The 18,922-nt window shown below is 43.8% G+C and overlaps 1 protein-coding gene across 1 annotated transcript in view; it reads left to right on the top strand.

Moving 5' to 3' along the window:
• Window positions 1-1,008: 1,008 nt before the first annotated feature.
• Window positions 1,009-18,922, top strand: part of LOC104457900 (phospholipid-transporting ATPase ID-like) — a gene marked incomplete at its 5' end in the record, with an annotated part of 29,961 nt that continues 12,047 nt past the window's right edge. The window contains 10 exons of the mRNA XM_010085892.1: window positions 1,009-1,167; window positions 2,104-2,192; window positions 7,339-7,535; window positions 8,674-8,882; window positions 11,032-11,075; window positions 12,613-12,778; window positions 13,575-13,763; window positions 14,328-14,443; window positions 15,937-16,101; window positions 18,522-18,633. Coding sequence (XP_010084194.1) covers window positions 1,009-1,167; window positions 2,104-2,192; window positions 7,339-7,535; window positions 8,674-8,882; window positions 11,032-11,075; window positions 12,613-12,778; window positions 13,575-13,763; window positions 14,328-14,443; window positions 15,937-16,101; window positions 18,522-18,633 — 1,446 coding nt within the window. The remainder of the gene's footprint in view (window positions 1,168-2,103; window positions 2,193-7,338; window positions 7,536-8,673; window positions 8,883-11,031; window positions 11,076-12,612; window positions 12,779-13,574; window positions 13,764-14,327; window positions 14,444-15,936; window positions 16,102-18,521; window positions 18,634-18,922) is intronic.

The raw sequence follows: 18,922 nt of genomic DNA, 5'->3' as shown, positions 1-18,922 counted from the left end.
GACAACCCTTTTGGTGAAGGAATTTTTCCCGTTATTCAATCTAAACCTCCCCTGGCACAACATGAGGCCATTTCCTCTTGTCCTATTGCTTGTTACTTGGGAGAAGAGACCAACACCCACTTCACTACAACTTCCTTTCAGGTACTTGTAGAGAGTGATAAGGTCTCCCCTCAACCTCCTCTTCTCCAGACTAAACAACTCCATTTCCCTCAGCCACTCCTCGTAAGATTTGTTCTCTAGACCTTTCAACAGCTTTGTTGCTGTTATTTGGATGCACTCCAGCACCTCAATGTCCTTCTTGTGGTGAGGGGCCCAAAACTGAACACAGGATTCAAGGTGCATCCTCACCAGTGCCGAGTACAGGGGCACAATCACTTCCCTAGTCCTGCTGGCCACACTATTGCTGATACAGGCCGCCAGGATGCCGTTGGCCTTCTTGGCCACCTGGGCACACTGCTGGCTCATGTTCAGCCGGCTGTCGACCAGCACCCCCAGGTCCTTTTCTGCTGGTCACTCTCCAACCACTCTCCCCCGAGCCTGTAGCAGTGCAGGGGGTTGTTGTGACCCATGTGCAGGACCCGGCACTTGTCTGTATTAAACTTCATACAACTGGCCCTCTGTAGGGCTCTCCTTCCCCAAGCAGATAAACACTTCTGCCCAACTTGCTGTCACCTGCAACCTTACTGGGGGTGGACTCTATCCCATCGTCCATATGTTGATAAAGATATTAAGCAGAACTGGCCCCAGTACTGAGCCCTGGGGAACACCACATATGACCATAAGTCACTGTAGTCCATGGGATTATGACATGAATATGGGGAAGGAGCAATATCCCAAAACATCAGTAAATATAGGATACAGGATGGGAATGACAGGGTCAGGAGTGGACTGCAGATACAGTGTGAAATATTCCCTCTTTGGGTAACAGCTGAGAATGCAGTACTGACTGACATCTTTCTGGGCTAAGAAGATTTCCACCATCTTTTTGTTTTTACCTTCCTTTTACAGGTGAAGTCCGATGTGAGGCACCAAATAACAAACTGGATAAGTTCACAGGAACTCTTACTCTTCGAGGAGAGAAATATGCCCTGGACAATGAGAAAATGTTGCTGAGGGGCTGTACAATTAGGAACACAGAGTGGTGCTTTGGTCTCGTTATTTATGCCGGTAGGTAATAAAGATGACGTGTGAATTGCAGAGCACAGCAGCACTAGCACAGAAGTACATCACACCCAGTATGCTCAAAGGAACCAAGAATTTTCCTCTTTGGAAGTATGTTTCTCCCAGGTGCAAGAACAAAAAATCATACATCAGAGCCCTTGGCTTAACTCTAGGCTAGAAATTATGCACATTACAGGGAGATTTTTTGTAGTGGTCTGTAAGAGAAAACTGGATTGCAAATGCTACATTACAACACCTGATTCCATCTTGATTAAGTGCATTAGTAAGCAGTAGTCTTTTATTTCAGAAATGCATGCAGCGAAGTACATGAAAGAAGTTTTAAAGGAAGAATGTAAGAATTAAACCTGTTTAAGAATTCAAGCTGAATTAAATCTGCCTTTACTGGCCCACACTGGGCCAACTAGAGTCTTTCTCTCACCAGGCTTGTTCAAAATTTTTCACTCTTAAGTGTATTCAATTAAAAATTCCACATCATTTCTATGTGATTTTAATCCATACTGGAATATCAGGGTCATCAATAATATTATTGTAGACCATTAGATCTATGGTTTTTATGAGCACAGACATTATGTTGTTTCTATACTGCTGTAGACATGTGAGATGTGTAACATGTCACTAATAACAGAGGAGTATCAGGTATTCTGTGAAAAGTAATTAAACAGGGATTGACTGCTGAAAGAAGAGAGCAGGATCAAAATACAGAATTAATGGCTTTATGTGACTCTCCCAATATAATCTAAGGCAAGTGACTTAACCTTTTTCTGACTAAATTTCCCACTGGCACTGTAAACTCTATGTAGCTGCCTTCAAAAAAGCTGTGATGGGTATTTATGCTGTAAAGCACAGTGGGGCCTCAAAGGGAATCAGCTTTGTAATGTCTAAGCTTTATTACTAAAATTCGTCAGTGTGTTTTATCTCCAGGGCCAGACACCAAACTAATGCAGAACAGTGGAAAAACAACTTTTAAACGGACGAGCATTGATCGGCTCATGAACGTCCTTGTGTTGGTGGTAAGTCTGATTAATGTATCTTCGTTTCTTCAGATGTATTCATTATTTCCAGATGCTCCACCTCTTTGTCCACACAAATGAGGGAATATCAGAGATGCCTAATGATAAAAAGAAAAATTATGTAACAATTTATTAGCAGTCTGAGTTCAGCAGTGCCTCTGCCTGCCTATCCTGCAAAGCAAGGCCATTACATTGACAGTGTTAAGGACCCTTCATCTGAGCTTTTGATTTGCTGTGCTCTCACTTGCTCTGTGTTTTTTGGTGAGAATCACTTTGAAGCCCACAAATGCCTTTTTTTCCCTAGTAATTTTGTCATTTTCTATTTAAATAAACATTAGCAGTTCTCCCTCTTCTTTATAATTTCTTGGCATCTGTGGTGATATCTGCATAGTACTCCGTAATTGAGTTTTTTAATTTACATGATGCCAGCTTCTGACTTAACACATTAGGGTAAAATGTTAGACACAGTCTCATTAATACTCAGAAACTGGTGTTTTTAGCAGCTAGGAAAATTGAGAACACTAATCATATAGCAGACACTCTCCTCAAATTAGAAAACAGATCTGATTTGAGGTCTAAGCTTGTCAGTGGTTTTAACAAATGACAAACACTTCGAGGTAGACGTAGTGATTGCTTTAAAGAGACTCACAAGATTTTACTGCTTGAGTTTGAAGCCACTCAGGGAAGGGACTATTTTGGTTGTTACTGCCAGTCTGCAGAGACATACACTGCTTTACTCAGTGTTGTCTGAAGAAAAGTTCTACACTTTCAGGCTTTTATTTTCCTTTGTATCCAAGTTTTTCATGTTTTTTCATGCCTGCTGCACTACTGTCAGTTTATGACACTGGGAAGGTCTGGCCACTCCTGTGGTCACCTCTTCCTAGCAGTGCCCACTGTTCTCTCTTCTTCCCGCCTACCCTTGCTCTGCAGCCCAACCTAAGAGCCAGGCTGGGTTCAGGATCCACCCCCAGGGGCTGGAGCGAGGCCTGGAGAAGGCATCCAGCCACAGCCTGCCGATCACAGCAAGGCTGCCCCGAGCTCTCACTGCCCTGCATGACTTCATGCCTCCTTGGTATGGAGGCTTATAGCATGAACATCTCCAAGACCACTCCACTCTCCAACCTTGTCACTTCATCCCAGCCGCCCTCCTCCTGCTCTTTTCTCAGGATCCCAAAAGCTCTGTAGTTGGGCTCAGGGATGGGAGAAGTTACAGAGCAGGTTGTGCCTTTATAGACTGAAATGGTACCAAAGCAGCAGCGGTTGGCCTGACTTCCCAGAGCTGTGAAGCTTGTTCTGAACATCTGCATGTGCGTATTTGCTGTAAAGCAGTGCCACAGCACAGAGAGGCACTTCAAGGTCATCTTCAAGCCCTTCTGAGTCCTTGCTCCATGGACATGCCCTTGACACTAGTACCCTTACACTAATCTCTTCCTAGTGAAAAATCTTGATTACCATCATCAGCTTGTTTTCTTCTGTGTTTTCCTCTCTACTCTTAGGGGGACAGCAAAATCAAGCAAGTTTTGGACCTCTTACATTCAAATTTTTGCAACCATTTGGAAAACTTCACATTTTGTTAGGTGTTCTGCTATGCTATAGCTGGAGAGGATAAGAGGCTGTGGGGTAGGGCTGTGGAAGATCCACATGGCACAGAAATGGAGCCAAGAAAAACTGAATAGGACACTTGGAATTTAGCATGCTATTAAGGTTTGCCAAATCTTCTTTCACAAGTCAAAAGTTCCACCCAGAACTTGCAGTCTGTTTGGCCTCTCTTCATGAACACAAACGAGATGAATTTACCTCCTGGCTGCTTTGTAAAAAGCTGAGCAAGTTGCAGTTGATTGCACCAGCCTCTGCCTGGGTTCTTGCACTGATGGAGCCAAGGGTGTGTTTTTCTCCTTCACACATTTTTCAGGCGCCTAACATTTTCCTGTCTAAGTAAAGCTCTGTCCTCCCCTAAACACCAGGCTCTTTGCACACCCAAGGGCATGTGGCATCTGGTCCTTCCAGCTCACTGGGTGGTTGAAGGTTACAAAGCATGGTCATAAAAAGAAGCAGTATATTGTGATTTTGAGTTTGGAAACAAAAAACAGCCACAGCTTGCTATAAATAGTTCATTTTAAGTGTTATAAAACTTGTTCCATGTTAACACTGGCAAAGCCATCTTGTGTTTAATTGTCCATAAAACTTCCAAGCACTTCCAGTGTTTAAGCAGGGCTCGCCAATGAAGTCCTGGTTAAATGTCGCCCTGGTCTGTCCCAGCAAGGGTTAATCAGGAGTGAAACTTTCCAGATGGCAACCATAGCTTTTTTTTCAGGTTTGAAAGTATTTCTCTGGGATCTGAAAGAGAACTGAATGTTCCTCTGCCAGGGACACACCCGCCAGCTCCAGGAATGCTTTTTCCTCTAAAACTTGCTTTTTAGCAGGTTTGGGGAAGCATGTTTTCAGATAAATAGGGATGTCACCTTGATGTCTTAAACAATTTACTGCTTCAAATCCTCAAGGAGAACTCAAAGTGCCAATAAAGAAAATGGGACAGTTTTAATTCATAGTCCAACAGAAAATGTGTGTCAAAAGTCACCTCCTCTCTATGAAAATCCTACCCATTCCTGCAGAGGATCTGCATGGACAAGACCCAGGGAGGGAGGATGCTCACGCTGGGAAGGCCCATGAGGATGAACAAACCCACGATCAGGATTTTTTCATGTGCTTCTCTTGCAGAGCTGTGGTTATGATTACAACACCTTACACACAGTTGTTTCTCTGCACAGAAATTAATCTCTGGGTCCGCTGTTAACGGCTTGGTCTTTTGCATTTGTCTCAAAGCAAACAGCGTGTTAGTGAACTTTGTGTAAGCATGAGCACTGCACACAAATTGAGCTGTTAGGGACAAGCGCATTGACATTCAAAATGCACATAAGGCAGAATGTACATAAAGCAAGTGTAGTCATAGACAAGAGCTGGTGTGACATGGGCAGATTCAGCTGCTGTCTTGCCTTGTGTGTATTTCTGTAGCTGAATCACGTATTGAATTTCCTACATGGATTGTGATGTTCTACAAACTGACAATTTTTAACCTGTGGGGCAGTGAGGAATCATTCAGGGTACAGTGATAAGATAGAAGAGCCAGTTGGCTCTTCTAATTAATTTCTTTTACAACAGACAAGGTGTGCAGAGAGAAGTAATGTCTTTTACTTGACCAACAGAAATATCTATGAAAATAGACAGGCTTGTCTATTTTCTCAATCTATGTCTATTGCTTTAATAAAGGACATCACCTGTCCGTGGGTCGTGCCTCTCATGTATCCTTAAGTCCTGATGATTACAACAGCACAAATTGAAGTCTGTTTTTACTGCTGGTCACAGAGGTTTAAAAGCACTGCACCACATTCCTTACCAGTGAGCAATATTGTCTACATTTCACAAGTGGAGTAATGTATTTGGCCTCCTAAATAGAAAAACTACTACTGATGCGGGAAATAAATGTGTCCCCTGAAACTCAGCCCAGCACCTTTACCTACTACAGTCCCATTTTAGCAGCTTCTTGGTATTAAAATTCAGGTAGCTCAGATGTGAACTTTTCACCAAGTGATTCAAATCGCTCCATAAAAGTATCCTTCTTCCTCTCATAGATTACCTCATCAAGATAAATATCAACTTTACCAGCAACATTTCTATGTTCATGCCTCAATTACTGTTTTGTAAAATGGTTGATTACTGTTCTAGTGTGATTGTTACTGGGTGGCCTTATACATAATGGCCCAACTAGCTGATATTTCCTCTCTAATTATTATACTTGTAAAAGATGATTCTTAATTGCTCTGTTGTGCAGCCTGTTGATTCCATATCTTCACATTTTTGTTAGGACGTTGTTTGCTTTAAGTCAAATATTAGGAGAAGTTTATATCAACAGGACTGGTTTTATTATAAATTGTCCAGGGAGGATGTCAAGCTAACATTAATTTATCTTTCCCATGATCACTGTGTCTACCTTTCAAATAGTGGAATTATGTTAGCAGATTTTCAGGATGGTGGAGCTTCCCAATTTTCAAAGCGTTGTTAAAAATTAACCTTACGGTTAAGATCATTTTCTCAGCTGTTCCCTCTAAGCTTTCATCTTTAAATTACCTGGACCCACTGGATTGAAAATGCTTAGTATTAGCAGATAGAGCCACATAGACAGAGGACTGTCTGTTGAACATGTCTGCTTTCTCCACACCTGTTTATGAGTTTACTGTTTTCTTGATGTTTTATATGACTATTCGTTATTCATAGTTCTATAATTCCTTGCAGTTCATAGTAATTTCTGTTAATTTCCCTTCTTCCCCTTTTTTTGGTATTATTTCCCAAATAATTGTATTTCTATGTTCTTGTCTTCTTTTAATCACATATACTTTATGGCCTATGTAACAGTTCTGTGTCTATTAAATGGTGTTCCTGAGCAAGTCCCGGTTTTCACTAACGTGTCCCTAACTTTGAAATTCTCTTCTCAGTTGATGTTCCCTTGGTTGCTTTAGCCTTGAGGAAATAGGCTTCTCTAAAGTCCAAGGATACACATCACTGATTACTGCTGCTTTTTGTTTGCTCAAAGGAAATAAAATCAGATTGTGATGGCAGGTACCAAGGCAACCATTAGTTATGAGTCAGTGATTAACTCTCCTTTAACCATCAGACTGATATCCAGTGCTGAATTCCAACCTGCACAGTGACAGATCTTCTGTGTTACAAATTTTCTTTAGTAGTTTTTCAGAAATGGTGACAAAAACTATCATACATCCAGCAAATGGCCAAGTAAAGTCCTCCAGGGAGTTTCTAGTCCCAAGTGTGCAGCCAGATGTTTAATGACCTGCAGCTCAACTCATGATTTGATGTTCTGCAGACAGCTTCCCATGACCACCCTGCTTTAGGTGTATGCTTAGGACTTAAATCCCTGGCTGTCTGAGGCCTTGTGGTTCCAAATTGCCAGGCTCTGCACTGTATAACTTTGTCTGTGAGGTAAAAGTGTCAGAACTTTGCTGGTTTTCCTCCTTCACCCCTAGGAACATTTTCTTGTGATTCACGCTATCCAACCCAATCTCATTAGGGTCTTCTGATTAACCTGTACATAATAAAGTCCTTGTTTCTAAAATGCAACTTTCTTTTTTTCCAGATCTTTGCATTTTTAGCATTGATGTGTCTTATCTTAGCCATTGGCAATGGCATCTGGGAGCATGAGAAGGGCTACTACTTCCAGGTCTATCTTCCCTGGGCAGAAGGCGTCAACTCTGCCTCCTACTCTGGCTTCCTCATGTTCTGGTCCTACGTGATCATTCTAAACACAGTGGTGCCAATTTCACTCTATGTCAGGTATGTGCCAGAACCTCCTTTCATGTTTCGTTTTAAGAGAGGTCTAGCTTTTGCCTTAACTGGGAGCAGCATTTTCCCAAGACACAAATGCAACCCCATTGTGAATGATCACACAAAACCACAGGAATGTTTTGCTTATTTCTGCTGCCTTCAGAGGTCTTTGTTGGTGTTAGAGTGGGGACAGCAGTAAGCCCTGGAAGAGCAGAGGATGATTTTGCAGTTAAAGGAGAGGTGTAGGTATAGGATGCTGCAGTTAGCATCTTGCTCTCTCCCATTTGCACTGCCCATCAAACAAAGGAAATGCCATGTTCTTTGAGGTCACTGTAGGGCTCACATGAGGAGTGGATTGCCAGGTGAGTAGGTATAATCAGATTGAGGATCCATAGTACTTGGTGCTATATGACCAGAGTGACTGTTGCCACTTCCCAGAGAATGTGGTGCTATTTTGGTTATTAGAGACAGACAGGTGGGGGTAAAGAGTGGGCAATGCATCCCTGATGCTCTCAAAACCTTGAGGCTGGGGTGTAGACTGAGTAGGCCTGTATAGTTTATCATTGCACCTAACTCTTTGGACAGCTTTGCCACTGAGACTCTCTTTGGTGTTGGTAAAATATAAGGAATTAATACCATTCCTGTCCAGTGTGCCACACCAGCAGCAAAGTGGAAATTCATGTCATCTGCGAGCTGATATGTCTCCTTGGTTGTATTGAGTTACACAATGACTCTCTTGTTGTGGAACTCTGGGTTGTTTGAGCCGTGGCTGTGCTCATCCCCTGGCATCAGGCTCATCCCAGCCCAGAGCCCTGCAGGAAACTCTCCCTGTCTGAGCACCACTCCTCCCGAAACTGCACTGAGTGAAACCCGCTGCTCCTGCCTCACTTTTTGGTCTGAAAACTTCTGAAACTTTGCAAATTTATAAGATATTGTTTTATAAATAAAGGAAAGGAATTTACTATAAGCCTAACAGATATTTCAGTGGGACTTGCTTCAGCATTGCGTACTACAGGCCATTTGAGGACAAGCTGATGAGTACACCTTGTCACTACCTTCAGAGTTGTCTGCTAATTGAAATCGGTGCTGAAGATAAAGATATTGTCCCTTAAACTAATGAATATTCCATCACTTTCTGTTTCACCAGCGTAGAGATTATACGCTTAGGTAACAGTTTCTACATTGACTGGGACCGTAAAATGTATTATCCGCTGAATGACACGCCGGCTCAGGCCCGTACCACTACACTCAATGAGGAGCTGGGGCAGATTAAGTACATCTTCTCAGACAAGACAGGAACTCTCACTCAGAACATCATGTGTTTCAACAAGTGCTCCATCAATGGCAAATCTTATGGTATGTTACTTAATTTGTCTTATTCACCACGTTTTATTCCATTGTGTGCCTCTTGGTCCACAGAGATATCTTGTGCAATATCCAGAAGAGAATGTCTTGTAAGAAGTTGCAGTGATCAAGTGCAGGGCTGCCCATCAGGCATGGCTGGAGAGCCCTGATTACATTATTTGCATATCTTAACATGATTTTCCTGTCCCTTGTTTCCCCCTCTTTCCACCTTTTCACCTCCCTTTTTCTGACCGACTATCATCCCTACTGAAGAACCTACACCTTTTTACTTTTTCCTCATTGATTCCAGTTTTACTACATCTGTACTCAAGTCTGTTTTCCTGATATCACTACCGAGGTAGTCTCAGCCTTTTATGGTATTATTGATACAGTTACCCAGGTATTGCTAACCTTGCAAAACATAACATGTAACTCACATAACTAAATCCCTCTTAAACACCTGTGAAGTTAGCCATCCCTCCTGGGGTTATCTGCAAATTTTGTCAGCTTCTCACACATTCAGCAGTTTCTTATGTCATGAACAGCGGTTTTCCACATCCTGTTCAGGTAGCTGAACCTTCAGTCAGCCCCTAGTCAATGGCCTGATCATTTGTCTTTAGCCCTGGCATACTTCACCTACCAGAAGAGAGAAGACTTGCAGGGAGCTGGAAAAAATGGGAAGCAAAAGTTGTTAGCTCTGTTAGACCCTGACAGTTGCTGACTTAAAAGGTTCTTTTATTGTATGGCCCCAGGCAGTTTTCTTAATACTGCTCAAGAGGTGCTAACAATTCACAAACTGACTAATTAACATTATTAGATTCCCCCAGAGAAATTAGTCACTGCTTATTTGTAGATTGGTGCTTGTTTTGCCCATGTCAGACCTGCTGATGGGCTAGTGTGACAGAAAGCTTCTCTTTTTTTTTTCAGTGCTATCAGCTGTCCCAATAAAGGAAGTTATTTCTTCCTATAAAATTTGTTTTGTGTATATTTGGAGACCACCAGATCTCAAACAGTGTTACTATGCTAGACAATGTTTGTGCAGCTAAACAGTTTGAAAAATATTCAGTCTGTTCATTCATGTGTCCTTAGCTGACTTTTCCAAAGTGCGTATCACTACTAACGTAGATATTGGGTATGGGTTCAAGAAATGAACAGGAAATATGAGGAGAGAAGGCAGACAGTCTATTGCCTATAATTTTCTAAATGCTTAGCTTCTTCTTAGGAATGTGCTTCTCTGGATTTGCTGCTTAGGAGCATTTGGGAAAGCCATGTCAGAAAGGATGAATTAGTTCTGATGCCAGGGAAGGTACTCCAGAGGCTTAAGCTTCCCATTGGGAAGGTGTCCAAAAGCCTTCCAGTTACAGTTCCCAGGGGATCAACTGATGTGCAGTTCTCAGGAGAGATGACTTCGGTGTTTCTTCTACACCCTCAGTGCTTTTGTGAGAGAGTAGCAGTACCTGCAATTGACTTTGGTCACAGTTGAGCTTGCTGGTGCAGGTGTAGATCTATCATTCATGTAATTCACTGTATTTCAATCTTATTTCAATGAAGTATTGAATCTGGCTGGGCTTGGCACATTCTAGACCTTCCAAATGAAATTTTTCTTTATGCATAAGTTTCAGTAGTGCTTCCTGGAGATGAGAAGTCTTCTGTTTCCGTGACCAGATCATCAGTTCAGGGAAAATGAACAGAGCAGCCTTGCTACCTAGACATGGGAAGAATGGGCATTGAGAACTTCTCTGTGGTTGTCCGGGGACTGTTGCAAACCCAATACAATCCACAAGCTGGATTTTGTCTCACATTCCAAAAGGAAGGTACAAGAGAAGTCATCCCCTGAAAGTACCTTCGTTTCCTACCTACCTCTACATCCTTTCTGGGTTCAGCTTAAGCCAAGTCTTCTTCACCCAAATGCCAGCCATGTTTATGGTAACTGCTTTGTGTTTCAAGCATCTGTCAGTCTCTGGTTTTCATCATGGATTAATATAGAAACATATATGAATCATCAGTCTCCAGTGCCTATGTCAAGATACTTATGCTTACTGAAACTTTTTAATTAGATACTATCTTCAAACACTTTAACCAATTTTTTTGTGGTAGAGAAGCTCAGAGACTGCACTTGTCTGGAGTTTGTGGCTGTAACCTCAGTCTTTCTTGCTTGCAGGTGATGTGTATGATATGTCTGGGCAAAGGATAGAAATAAATGAGGTAAGTTCTCAAGTGCTATCAGGATCTGTGGTTTCAGTGAATCTGCCTGCCTAAGTGCTACTGGACACAACCCATGCAGGCATAGCTCATGCTCTTTACCCTGTGATAGCTGATGCTCTTGACCCTGACAACAGGGAGTGCCAGAGGTGCATTTCCTTCCAGTAAGCCGGGTTTAAACCTGCAGGTCAGGTAGCCCCAGTGCCCACTGTTCCCTCAGCTTCACATCACATCCTAGTGCATGCACAGCTCCTCTGGAACACTGGGCCATTGATGTTTGTTGGAAACTTGAACATTGGTGAGTTATCCCTGACAGTGAATTAAAGCTTTGGGGGGGGAACCAGTGAGTTCAGTTCATATCGATAACAAGGTCACTGTCAAATTCCCCTAATGTCTGGACATTGGAAAGTGTGAAAATGGATTACTTCTCCATTTCTCTCTAGCCTGTGTTTGCTGGCACAAACCCACATCTTGGATTTCTAAAATGTCTGAAAACTGCATGCAGCAATCCAAGTAACAAATGGCAAGATGATCATGAAAATCCCACTCCTTGTTACAATGATTCATTTCCTTAAATTACCCACCAAAACTTGCTATTTGTGCCGAGTGCTGTGCCTCCAGACTGCTCTCGCTCAGGCAGCAAAATACAAAGGACTGACTTGCTTGGGGATACATGCTGGCCTCCTGCCAAGTGGCTGCCTGGCAGCTCCTCCTGCCCATGACACTTGCCGGAGCATAGTCCTGCTGCCCACACATCCATGGTGTTGCAGTGCCTGGACTTTGCTGCAGAGATGAGTGTGTGTATGGGGTATGGGTCTGTGTTCTTGCGGTAAGTGCTAAATGTCAGCTTGCAGATGTCAAAAGTGTGACTCCCATCCTGGAAACTCTGAGCTCATCGGGGATGGGGCAGGAGTCAGAATCATTCAAGGCAGGCTTGGCAGCACATTCCTCCCTGAGACATCATGCTGTGAGGTTCTGGCCATTTCTTCAGTGCGTTCCCGTCTGCTTGGGGCTCCTTGTTTTTAGACAAAAGGGGCAGTGCCTGCAGAGTTGAACATTTACGTCACTTGTCTGTCATCTTTTTTCCATATCAGGATTTTTTCTTGCTTTGGGAGAATAGGGTGGAGAACACAGCCTATTGAATTGTTTTAAATTGGGCTTTCACATTGCTCTATCACAAGCAGCCATTGACATCAGGAGCATGATGCCTCCAAGCAGGCATGTGTAGAAGGCAGGCTGTAGAAATCCTTTGGCAGGGATGATGTAGGGGTGTTTGCTGTTGTACAGAGAGGCATCTTTAACTAATCAGGTTCTCAGCCTGAGTGCTGCTCTGAAAGGCACCTCAAGTGCCTGTCCTCTTCTGTGATTCAGTAGCTTTTATGACCTCCCCCTTACTTGGACTCACTAATCTCTGTCATGAACAGCCCTGCAGGAGAGGGGCCTTTGTAAATGTGAGGCAGACGGAGGGGCTCTGCTGGGCAGGCACTGGTGTACAGGTGCATGAGATCTCCACAAATAACACTAAGCCATATTCTTGCAGAACACAGAGAAGGTTGATTTCTCATACAACCAGTTAGCTGACCCGAAGTTTGCCTTCTATGACCATAGCCTGGTTGAAGCTGTGAAGCTGAGTGATGTCCCAACGCACAGGTTCTTCCGGCTGCTCTCACTTTGTCACACGGTGATGCCAGAAGAGAAGAAGGAAGGTGAGGACTGTTGAAGGCACCAAACTGAGTGGTTGTGTTCACCCTGCACCACAATATGTCTTCTCTCCAAAGAAGGTGTTATTGGTCCTTTTGGCTCCCTGGTGATTTTCTGTAGTATATGGCTACACATAAACCAGTGTCTTCGGAGGTGCCACATGGGAAGAAAAAGGACCAGGGCCTCCACTCCTTGTGTGTTTCTGATGTAGAGCTGACGCTACTGCAAACACCACATTTCTGGAATGCAGAAGCTGCAGATGCCACAGCTTTCATGAGGTGGCAGATAGTTTGTTCCACTCTTTCTCTACTCTGCATAAAGTCCCATAAATCAAAGAGCATAGAGCGCCTATCCACTGGAGATTCACTATATTCGCTCACCCAGTGTTCCTGCAAATACAGGCTCAGTCTTCTCAAATCCCAGGCAGAGTGAAAACCGCACTTGAAAGGCTAGAGGCATTAACTGTCACATGTAAGGTGAAAATACTGATGAGAAAAATACATGCAGAGGTACCTAGAAGGGTTTAAACCCAAGGAAGTTGCCTTCTCAGTGAGATTGTTGGATTTCAAAGAGGATGATAAAATAAAGACCCCAAAAGAGAGGCCTCTTGCACTGGCTGTAGGATGGGTTGGTGAGACTTGATAGGGTTGTGTGGACATAAAGTGCTTTTTAGTGCTGCACCTCTGGGAATAGACAGAAAGGTGAAGGGTAAACTGCTATACAATGTCTTTGATTTGGTATCTACACTCAGAAACAAGGCAGAAGCCACATTACTTTTTTTTTTTTTTTCTTGCGTGTCAGGTAACTTGGTGTATCAGGCCCAATCTCCTGATGAGGGAGCCCTCGTCACTGCTGCCAGAAACTTTGGATTTGTCTTCCGGGCTCGCACACCAGAGACCATCACCGTCGTGGAAATGGGAGAAACAAAAATCTACAAACTCCTGGCTATTCTTGATTTCAACAATGTTCGCAAGCGAATGTCTGTTATTGGTATGTTCCCTTTGCTCCCTTCTTTCTTCCTGACTTTTAAGGCTCTCAAGTTGGCCTTCACTCTGCTGTGATGCCTTTTCCTAGGAGACCTCAATTTGCGAAGCTTTCTGGATAACACTTACTTCTGAGCCCTTGAGATGGGCTGCCTTGACATTTCAATTACAGAGCAACAGTGCTGGATAAATACTTAAATTAGACAGGTGGGAGAACAATTTAACATCTGGACCACAATGATGGAGCAGCCTTGAAAATTATCAGTGAAATCCGAGAAAGAAATTGTTCTTGACTTTTGAATGCAGATGTCCTGCCTGAAGTGCTGCCTGTAGGAACCACATAGTCCAACATCTGCTCAGACCAATGCAATCTGGGTACAGTTGCCTGTGCTGCTGCCACTGAGGTGGAGAGTAGTTGCAGCATCTTCTTTTCTAAGCAAAGCTTGTCTTGATTCCTGGGAGTTTGGCATTCGGACACCTCTAAAAGCCTTTCTTTGTTTTGATGAAAGTGCTCTGAATCCCAAGTGCCTCCATCTGGGATTTGCAGCATTTCTTTTCTTTTTCCTCATAGTGCGGAGTCCAGAAGGTGACTTGACTTTGTACTGCAAAGGGGCTGACACCATTCTTTATGAACTGCTTCATTCATCCTGTGACTCTCTCAAAGAGGAGACCACAGAACACCTGAATGTAAGTGTTTCCTTCTGCACCTACACAACATCTCTGCATTTGGCATTTGATGGTTTCCTTTTCTCCAGGTGTGGAAATGTGCTTTGTATTGAGACAAAAAAAAAAAAAAAAACAAACAAAAAAAACCCAACAGACTTCAGAAGCAGCACCCAAATGCTTGTTTTAAATTTTTTTTTCATGGAGAATGGAGAGGTAATACATTTATAAAGCCTTAGATCTCAAATCAGTTGTGCAAGCATGGGCATCAGGTGCCATTTGAACTGCTCTAGGATATCCAGGACTTCTGGACATGGATGGCAAATACAGTGCAGGACATTCAGAAGACCTGTATTCCTCTGCAGTACAAGCTGGAAACCAGGCAGGATAGTTGAAACACCCAAAATGGCACAATGCATCTGTGTTTTGGCAACTAAATTCCATCCAGGTCTGCTATTACTCTACAATGCATGCACCTGATGTACTCAAGCATGTCTTGGATTGGGATAACTCAGGTGATCAACAGAGGGCCACAGAGCCATTTACCTTCTTGAACACAATTCAGATCTGCAGTGATTGTGATCCGAGAGGTGTCCATCAGAAGGGACTGGGCAGGCACTAGGACATACTCGCCTCCCCTTGTTCCAGATCATATAGGGACATATTGATTGGGCAGCAAGGAAAATGCATCACTCAAACTTGTAGCCTTTTTATTGTTGATGGGCTACACTGAGAGGTGGTTACTCACCCAAGTGGATGTTCTGGCCAATATTTACTCCCCCTTGTGATGCCAGATCCTGCTGGTACTGTGTGGAGCACAAGGTAACAAAAAGTTTTTGCCAGAGGTGTTGTGCAGTAGCACAAACATCTCTGCTCACTGCCTGGAGAAGCCAGAGAAAGTTGTTAGTGAAGGAGAGGAGAGGGCAGAGCAGAGCTGTAGATGTCACCTGTTCCTGATGTACCTTTACTTCAAGCCTGGGAGAACACCTTCCTTTTCACAAATGGATCTCTGTTGTTCCACCAAACACTGAGAGTCATACCGTCAGTCATACATCTACAGAAAGCACAGTTACAAGGACTTGCTGAGATGTCGTGACTGTGTTCACACTGTGCATTTCAGCCAGCATTTGTACCCTAAAAATGTTGAGCCCGGGTCCAAAATTCAAGGCTGTGTTCAGTGTTTCTTTAGGTCTCACTATTCTGAACCTTATGTTGAGAAATACAAACCTAGGAAAAACTGCCTGGTTAATACAAAGCTTTAGAGCCAGAAAGTAGGAAAGCTCTTTTGAGTTTATTCTTTGTAAGGATCATGTGTGGCAATGATAAAGTGGTCTGGAACTAGTTTTTAAAAGTACCCCAAGGTTTGTGGTATAAGTTGTGATTTTTTTCACCTTTCCTCTGCAGACTTTAGGCAAGAAGATTTTACAAATAGCCATTTACTTTCTGAGGGTCCTTTGTAAGCCCAAGTGAGCAGGCCATTCTTCTTTGACCTATTCTGCCTCACCTCTGTTTCACAGGAATTTGCTGGTGAAGGTCTGAGGACACTTGTGGTGGCCTACAAAAACCTGGATGAAGACTACTTTCAAGACTGGATCAGGCGTCACCATGAAGCAAGCACTGCCTTGGAAGGACGGGAAGATAAATTGTCAGAGTTATATGAAGAGATTGAAAAAGACCTAATGGTTGGAGTTTCAGGGAATCTGGGCCAAGCTCTGGGGGAGGCAGTGAGGATGGTGGTTTGTCAATAAACATCTCAGTATAACTTCAGTAAACACTGCTCTGCAAACAGCTCAGTGGGTTGTGTGACAGGAACACATAGGAATATGGCAGTCCTGCGTTTTCACTGGCACCTCCGTCAGGAGCCCATAAATGGAGTGCCAGCCACCAGTACAGGGGAATGGTTTTATTTTAACTCATGTGGGTGTTGGAGTAGCTTTCTTGTGATGAAGTGACATACCAAAGCCTAAGGGAGATGACGTGGATACAAATATTTCATAGCTATCCTTTGTATGTGCAAATGGCTGATCTATTTATTTTCCCATCTTTGAAATGGCAGGCAGTGAATAATCCCCAGTGCCCCTCCATTTCAGAGATTGTCTCCTTTGTTCTTACAGCCCTGGGCAGGAGGGGGAGATGATGTCCATGAATGTTTGTGTCAATTTGAAATAGGGCTAAACTGCGATCTTCAAGTCATTATTCTCTCCCTGAGTGTTGTTACAACTTTTTGAATGCCCTGAGGGGTCTGCCTGTGTTTTAGAGTCATGAATAATGAATGAAAAGGATGTGTGGGATCTGAGGGGAAGCCATTCTGCTTTTGCGGTCACAGCAGCGCTTTCCTGAAATCTCCAAAATCCTGGGAGCCGCTCCTTCCATTAGCTGTACACCAGCAGGGCCTGGGAAGAAGCAAGCGTGAGCCGAGGAGATGCTGACCTCTGGAAGCTGCATAGTCTGTGGGGCAGAGCCTACTGCCCTGCTGTGTCCCAACAGAGTAGTGGAAAATGCTGATCCTCCAGTCTAGAGGACATTGTGCAAATGCGCTGTGGGTCGTGTTCACGGCAGGAAGCACATGGAGGTTCAGGAGGTTAAGGGGTTGGCTGCTTTGCAGGAAAGGGTTATGAAGCTTGTGGCCCGAGTTCAGAAAGGGTCATGGGCTCACAGCAGGAAGAAGCGTGGCTCATAAGAAAACACGCTTTACACCAGGGCCTTCTCTGTGCTCTCTGCAGGAGTGACTTTACTTCCCGAAGATGCTGTGGGGAGAACAAGAGGGTAGGATGTAGGAAAGCCTGGCTGTTGACAGAGAATGGGTCTGAAGAACCAGAGTCAGCAGAGAAGTAAATGGATTTTTTGGAGGGGTAGAGGACTGCCAAGTGTTATAGGCTGTTTGATGGGCAAGAGCTGAGGTCCCTGTGTGTGGCAGGCTCCTGCTAGGGGCTCTTAGAGGGGCTAAGGGGGTGGAACATGGTTAGATTCAGAGCACAGTGGTAAAATTCTGTTTATCATTGATTGACCTAAAAACTAAGGAAGATCCACAGTCAGGAAGGCATCACGACTGTCCCTCCAGCTACTCATACACCAGGTCACAGGCAGATAGGCAAAGGCCAGTCAACAATACTGTTGTGCATTCTGCAGCTCCAGAAAGACAATGGCCATAGAGAATGCAAGCCCTTGTTCTCTCTTCTGTGCACAGTTTACATCAGTGTCCATCTTTGGGCTTCCAGCTCAGACTCGGGCTGCCAGTCATGAGCAGGTGCTGCCAGGAGGTGACTTTGTATGCTGCAAGCATTTAAGCTCTTGCTAGCTGGATCAGGGACTACTGCTGTAAAATGTGGACTGTGTGGTTTTGAGGACCCTGTAGATAAGTACCATCTAAGCTGTTGTCTACATTGATAACACTAATAGCTGACAAATGATGAACATCCCAGGATGCCAAAAGGGATCCTGGGCTTAAAGCCAACGACTGAATTTAGTCTCCCAACAGCAGGAGGTAGGTGGCAGCAGATGCTGTCTAAACCTGAGCTAGCAGAGTCCCTTCGTGTCCCTTTGACTATAGGTTGAAGCCACCAAGTATCTCCAAAAGGGAGAAAAAGCAGTATAAATAATTAAAATAATGAAGATTTGTGTCCTAGGCAGTCTGTCATTTAGTTGTGTGACAGTGTGGAGCAAGAGTGGGGACAGGTCTCTTATGGGCTGGAGAAGATGTTCAGCAGCCACATGACAGCTGCAGTGCAATATAGCTGGGAACAAGTTCCACGCTGGACGATGCATCTGGAGGTTTGAGTACACAGACCCACAGCTATCTTTGTCCCTCAGTTAAAGCTCTATCTGCTGTGAAAGGGACAGGTGGAAGAACACAGACCTGTACGTTGGCAAATAATTTCATGGATGTTAGTGATCCATCTGAGCCTCGGGGATTGGAGACTAGAACATTTGCAGGATCAGGGCTCTACTCAGTACAGTAAATACGCTGAGGAAGAATGAAAATCAGTACAACCTCATTCCTGGATTTCATTTGTGTTTGCTTGAGTAATTACCTGGAGGTCTAGTGCTTTTTCCTTTGCTAGCAATGGGAAGACTTACCAGTTCCCTGCTGTTTTCTGTTAAGCTGCTAGGTGCCACAGCGATTGAGGACAAGTTACAAGATGGAGTTCCACAGACAATTGAGACTCTTGCCAAAGCCAACATTAAGATATGGGTTCTCACTGGAGACAAGCAAGGTAAAGGGGCTACAGCTCTGGATGTTTCTCTTCTTCTCCCACTGGTGGGATGGTTCTGCTGAGACCCACATTCTCATTCTTTCTCCTTTGAGAACTGCACAGAATACAAATTTACAGGGCGTTGCTTCATTGCCAGCTAGGCAAATCTCTAGTTAACTGGAATTAGACCAGATAACTGTAAGCTAGTGCCTGTTCTTAATTCCTGTCCTGAGGCTGGAAGTAGTGTTGGAAGGCAGCATCCTTTGCTTTTAGAGACATGACAATTTGCATGGCATTGTCCCTGTCATAT

The sequence above is a fragment of the Pterocles gutturalis genome, unplaced genomic scaffold (assembly GCF_000699245.1).
Source record: "Pterocles gutturalis isolate BGI_N339 unplaced genomic scaffold, ASM69924v1 scaffold32015, whole genome shotgun sequence".
Classification (NCBI taxonomy): domain Eukaryota; kingdom Metazoa; phylum Chordata; class Aves; order Pterocliformes; family Pteroclidae; genus Pterocles; species Pterocles gutturalis.
Note: the sequence above shows the minus strand (reverse complement) of the source record. Positions and strands in the feature narration are given on the sequence as shown.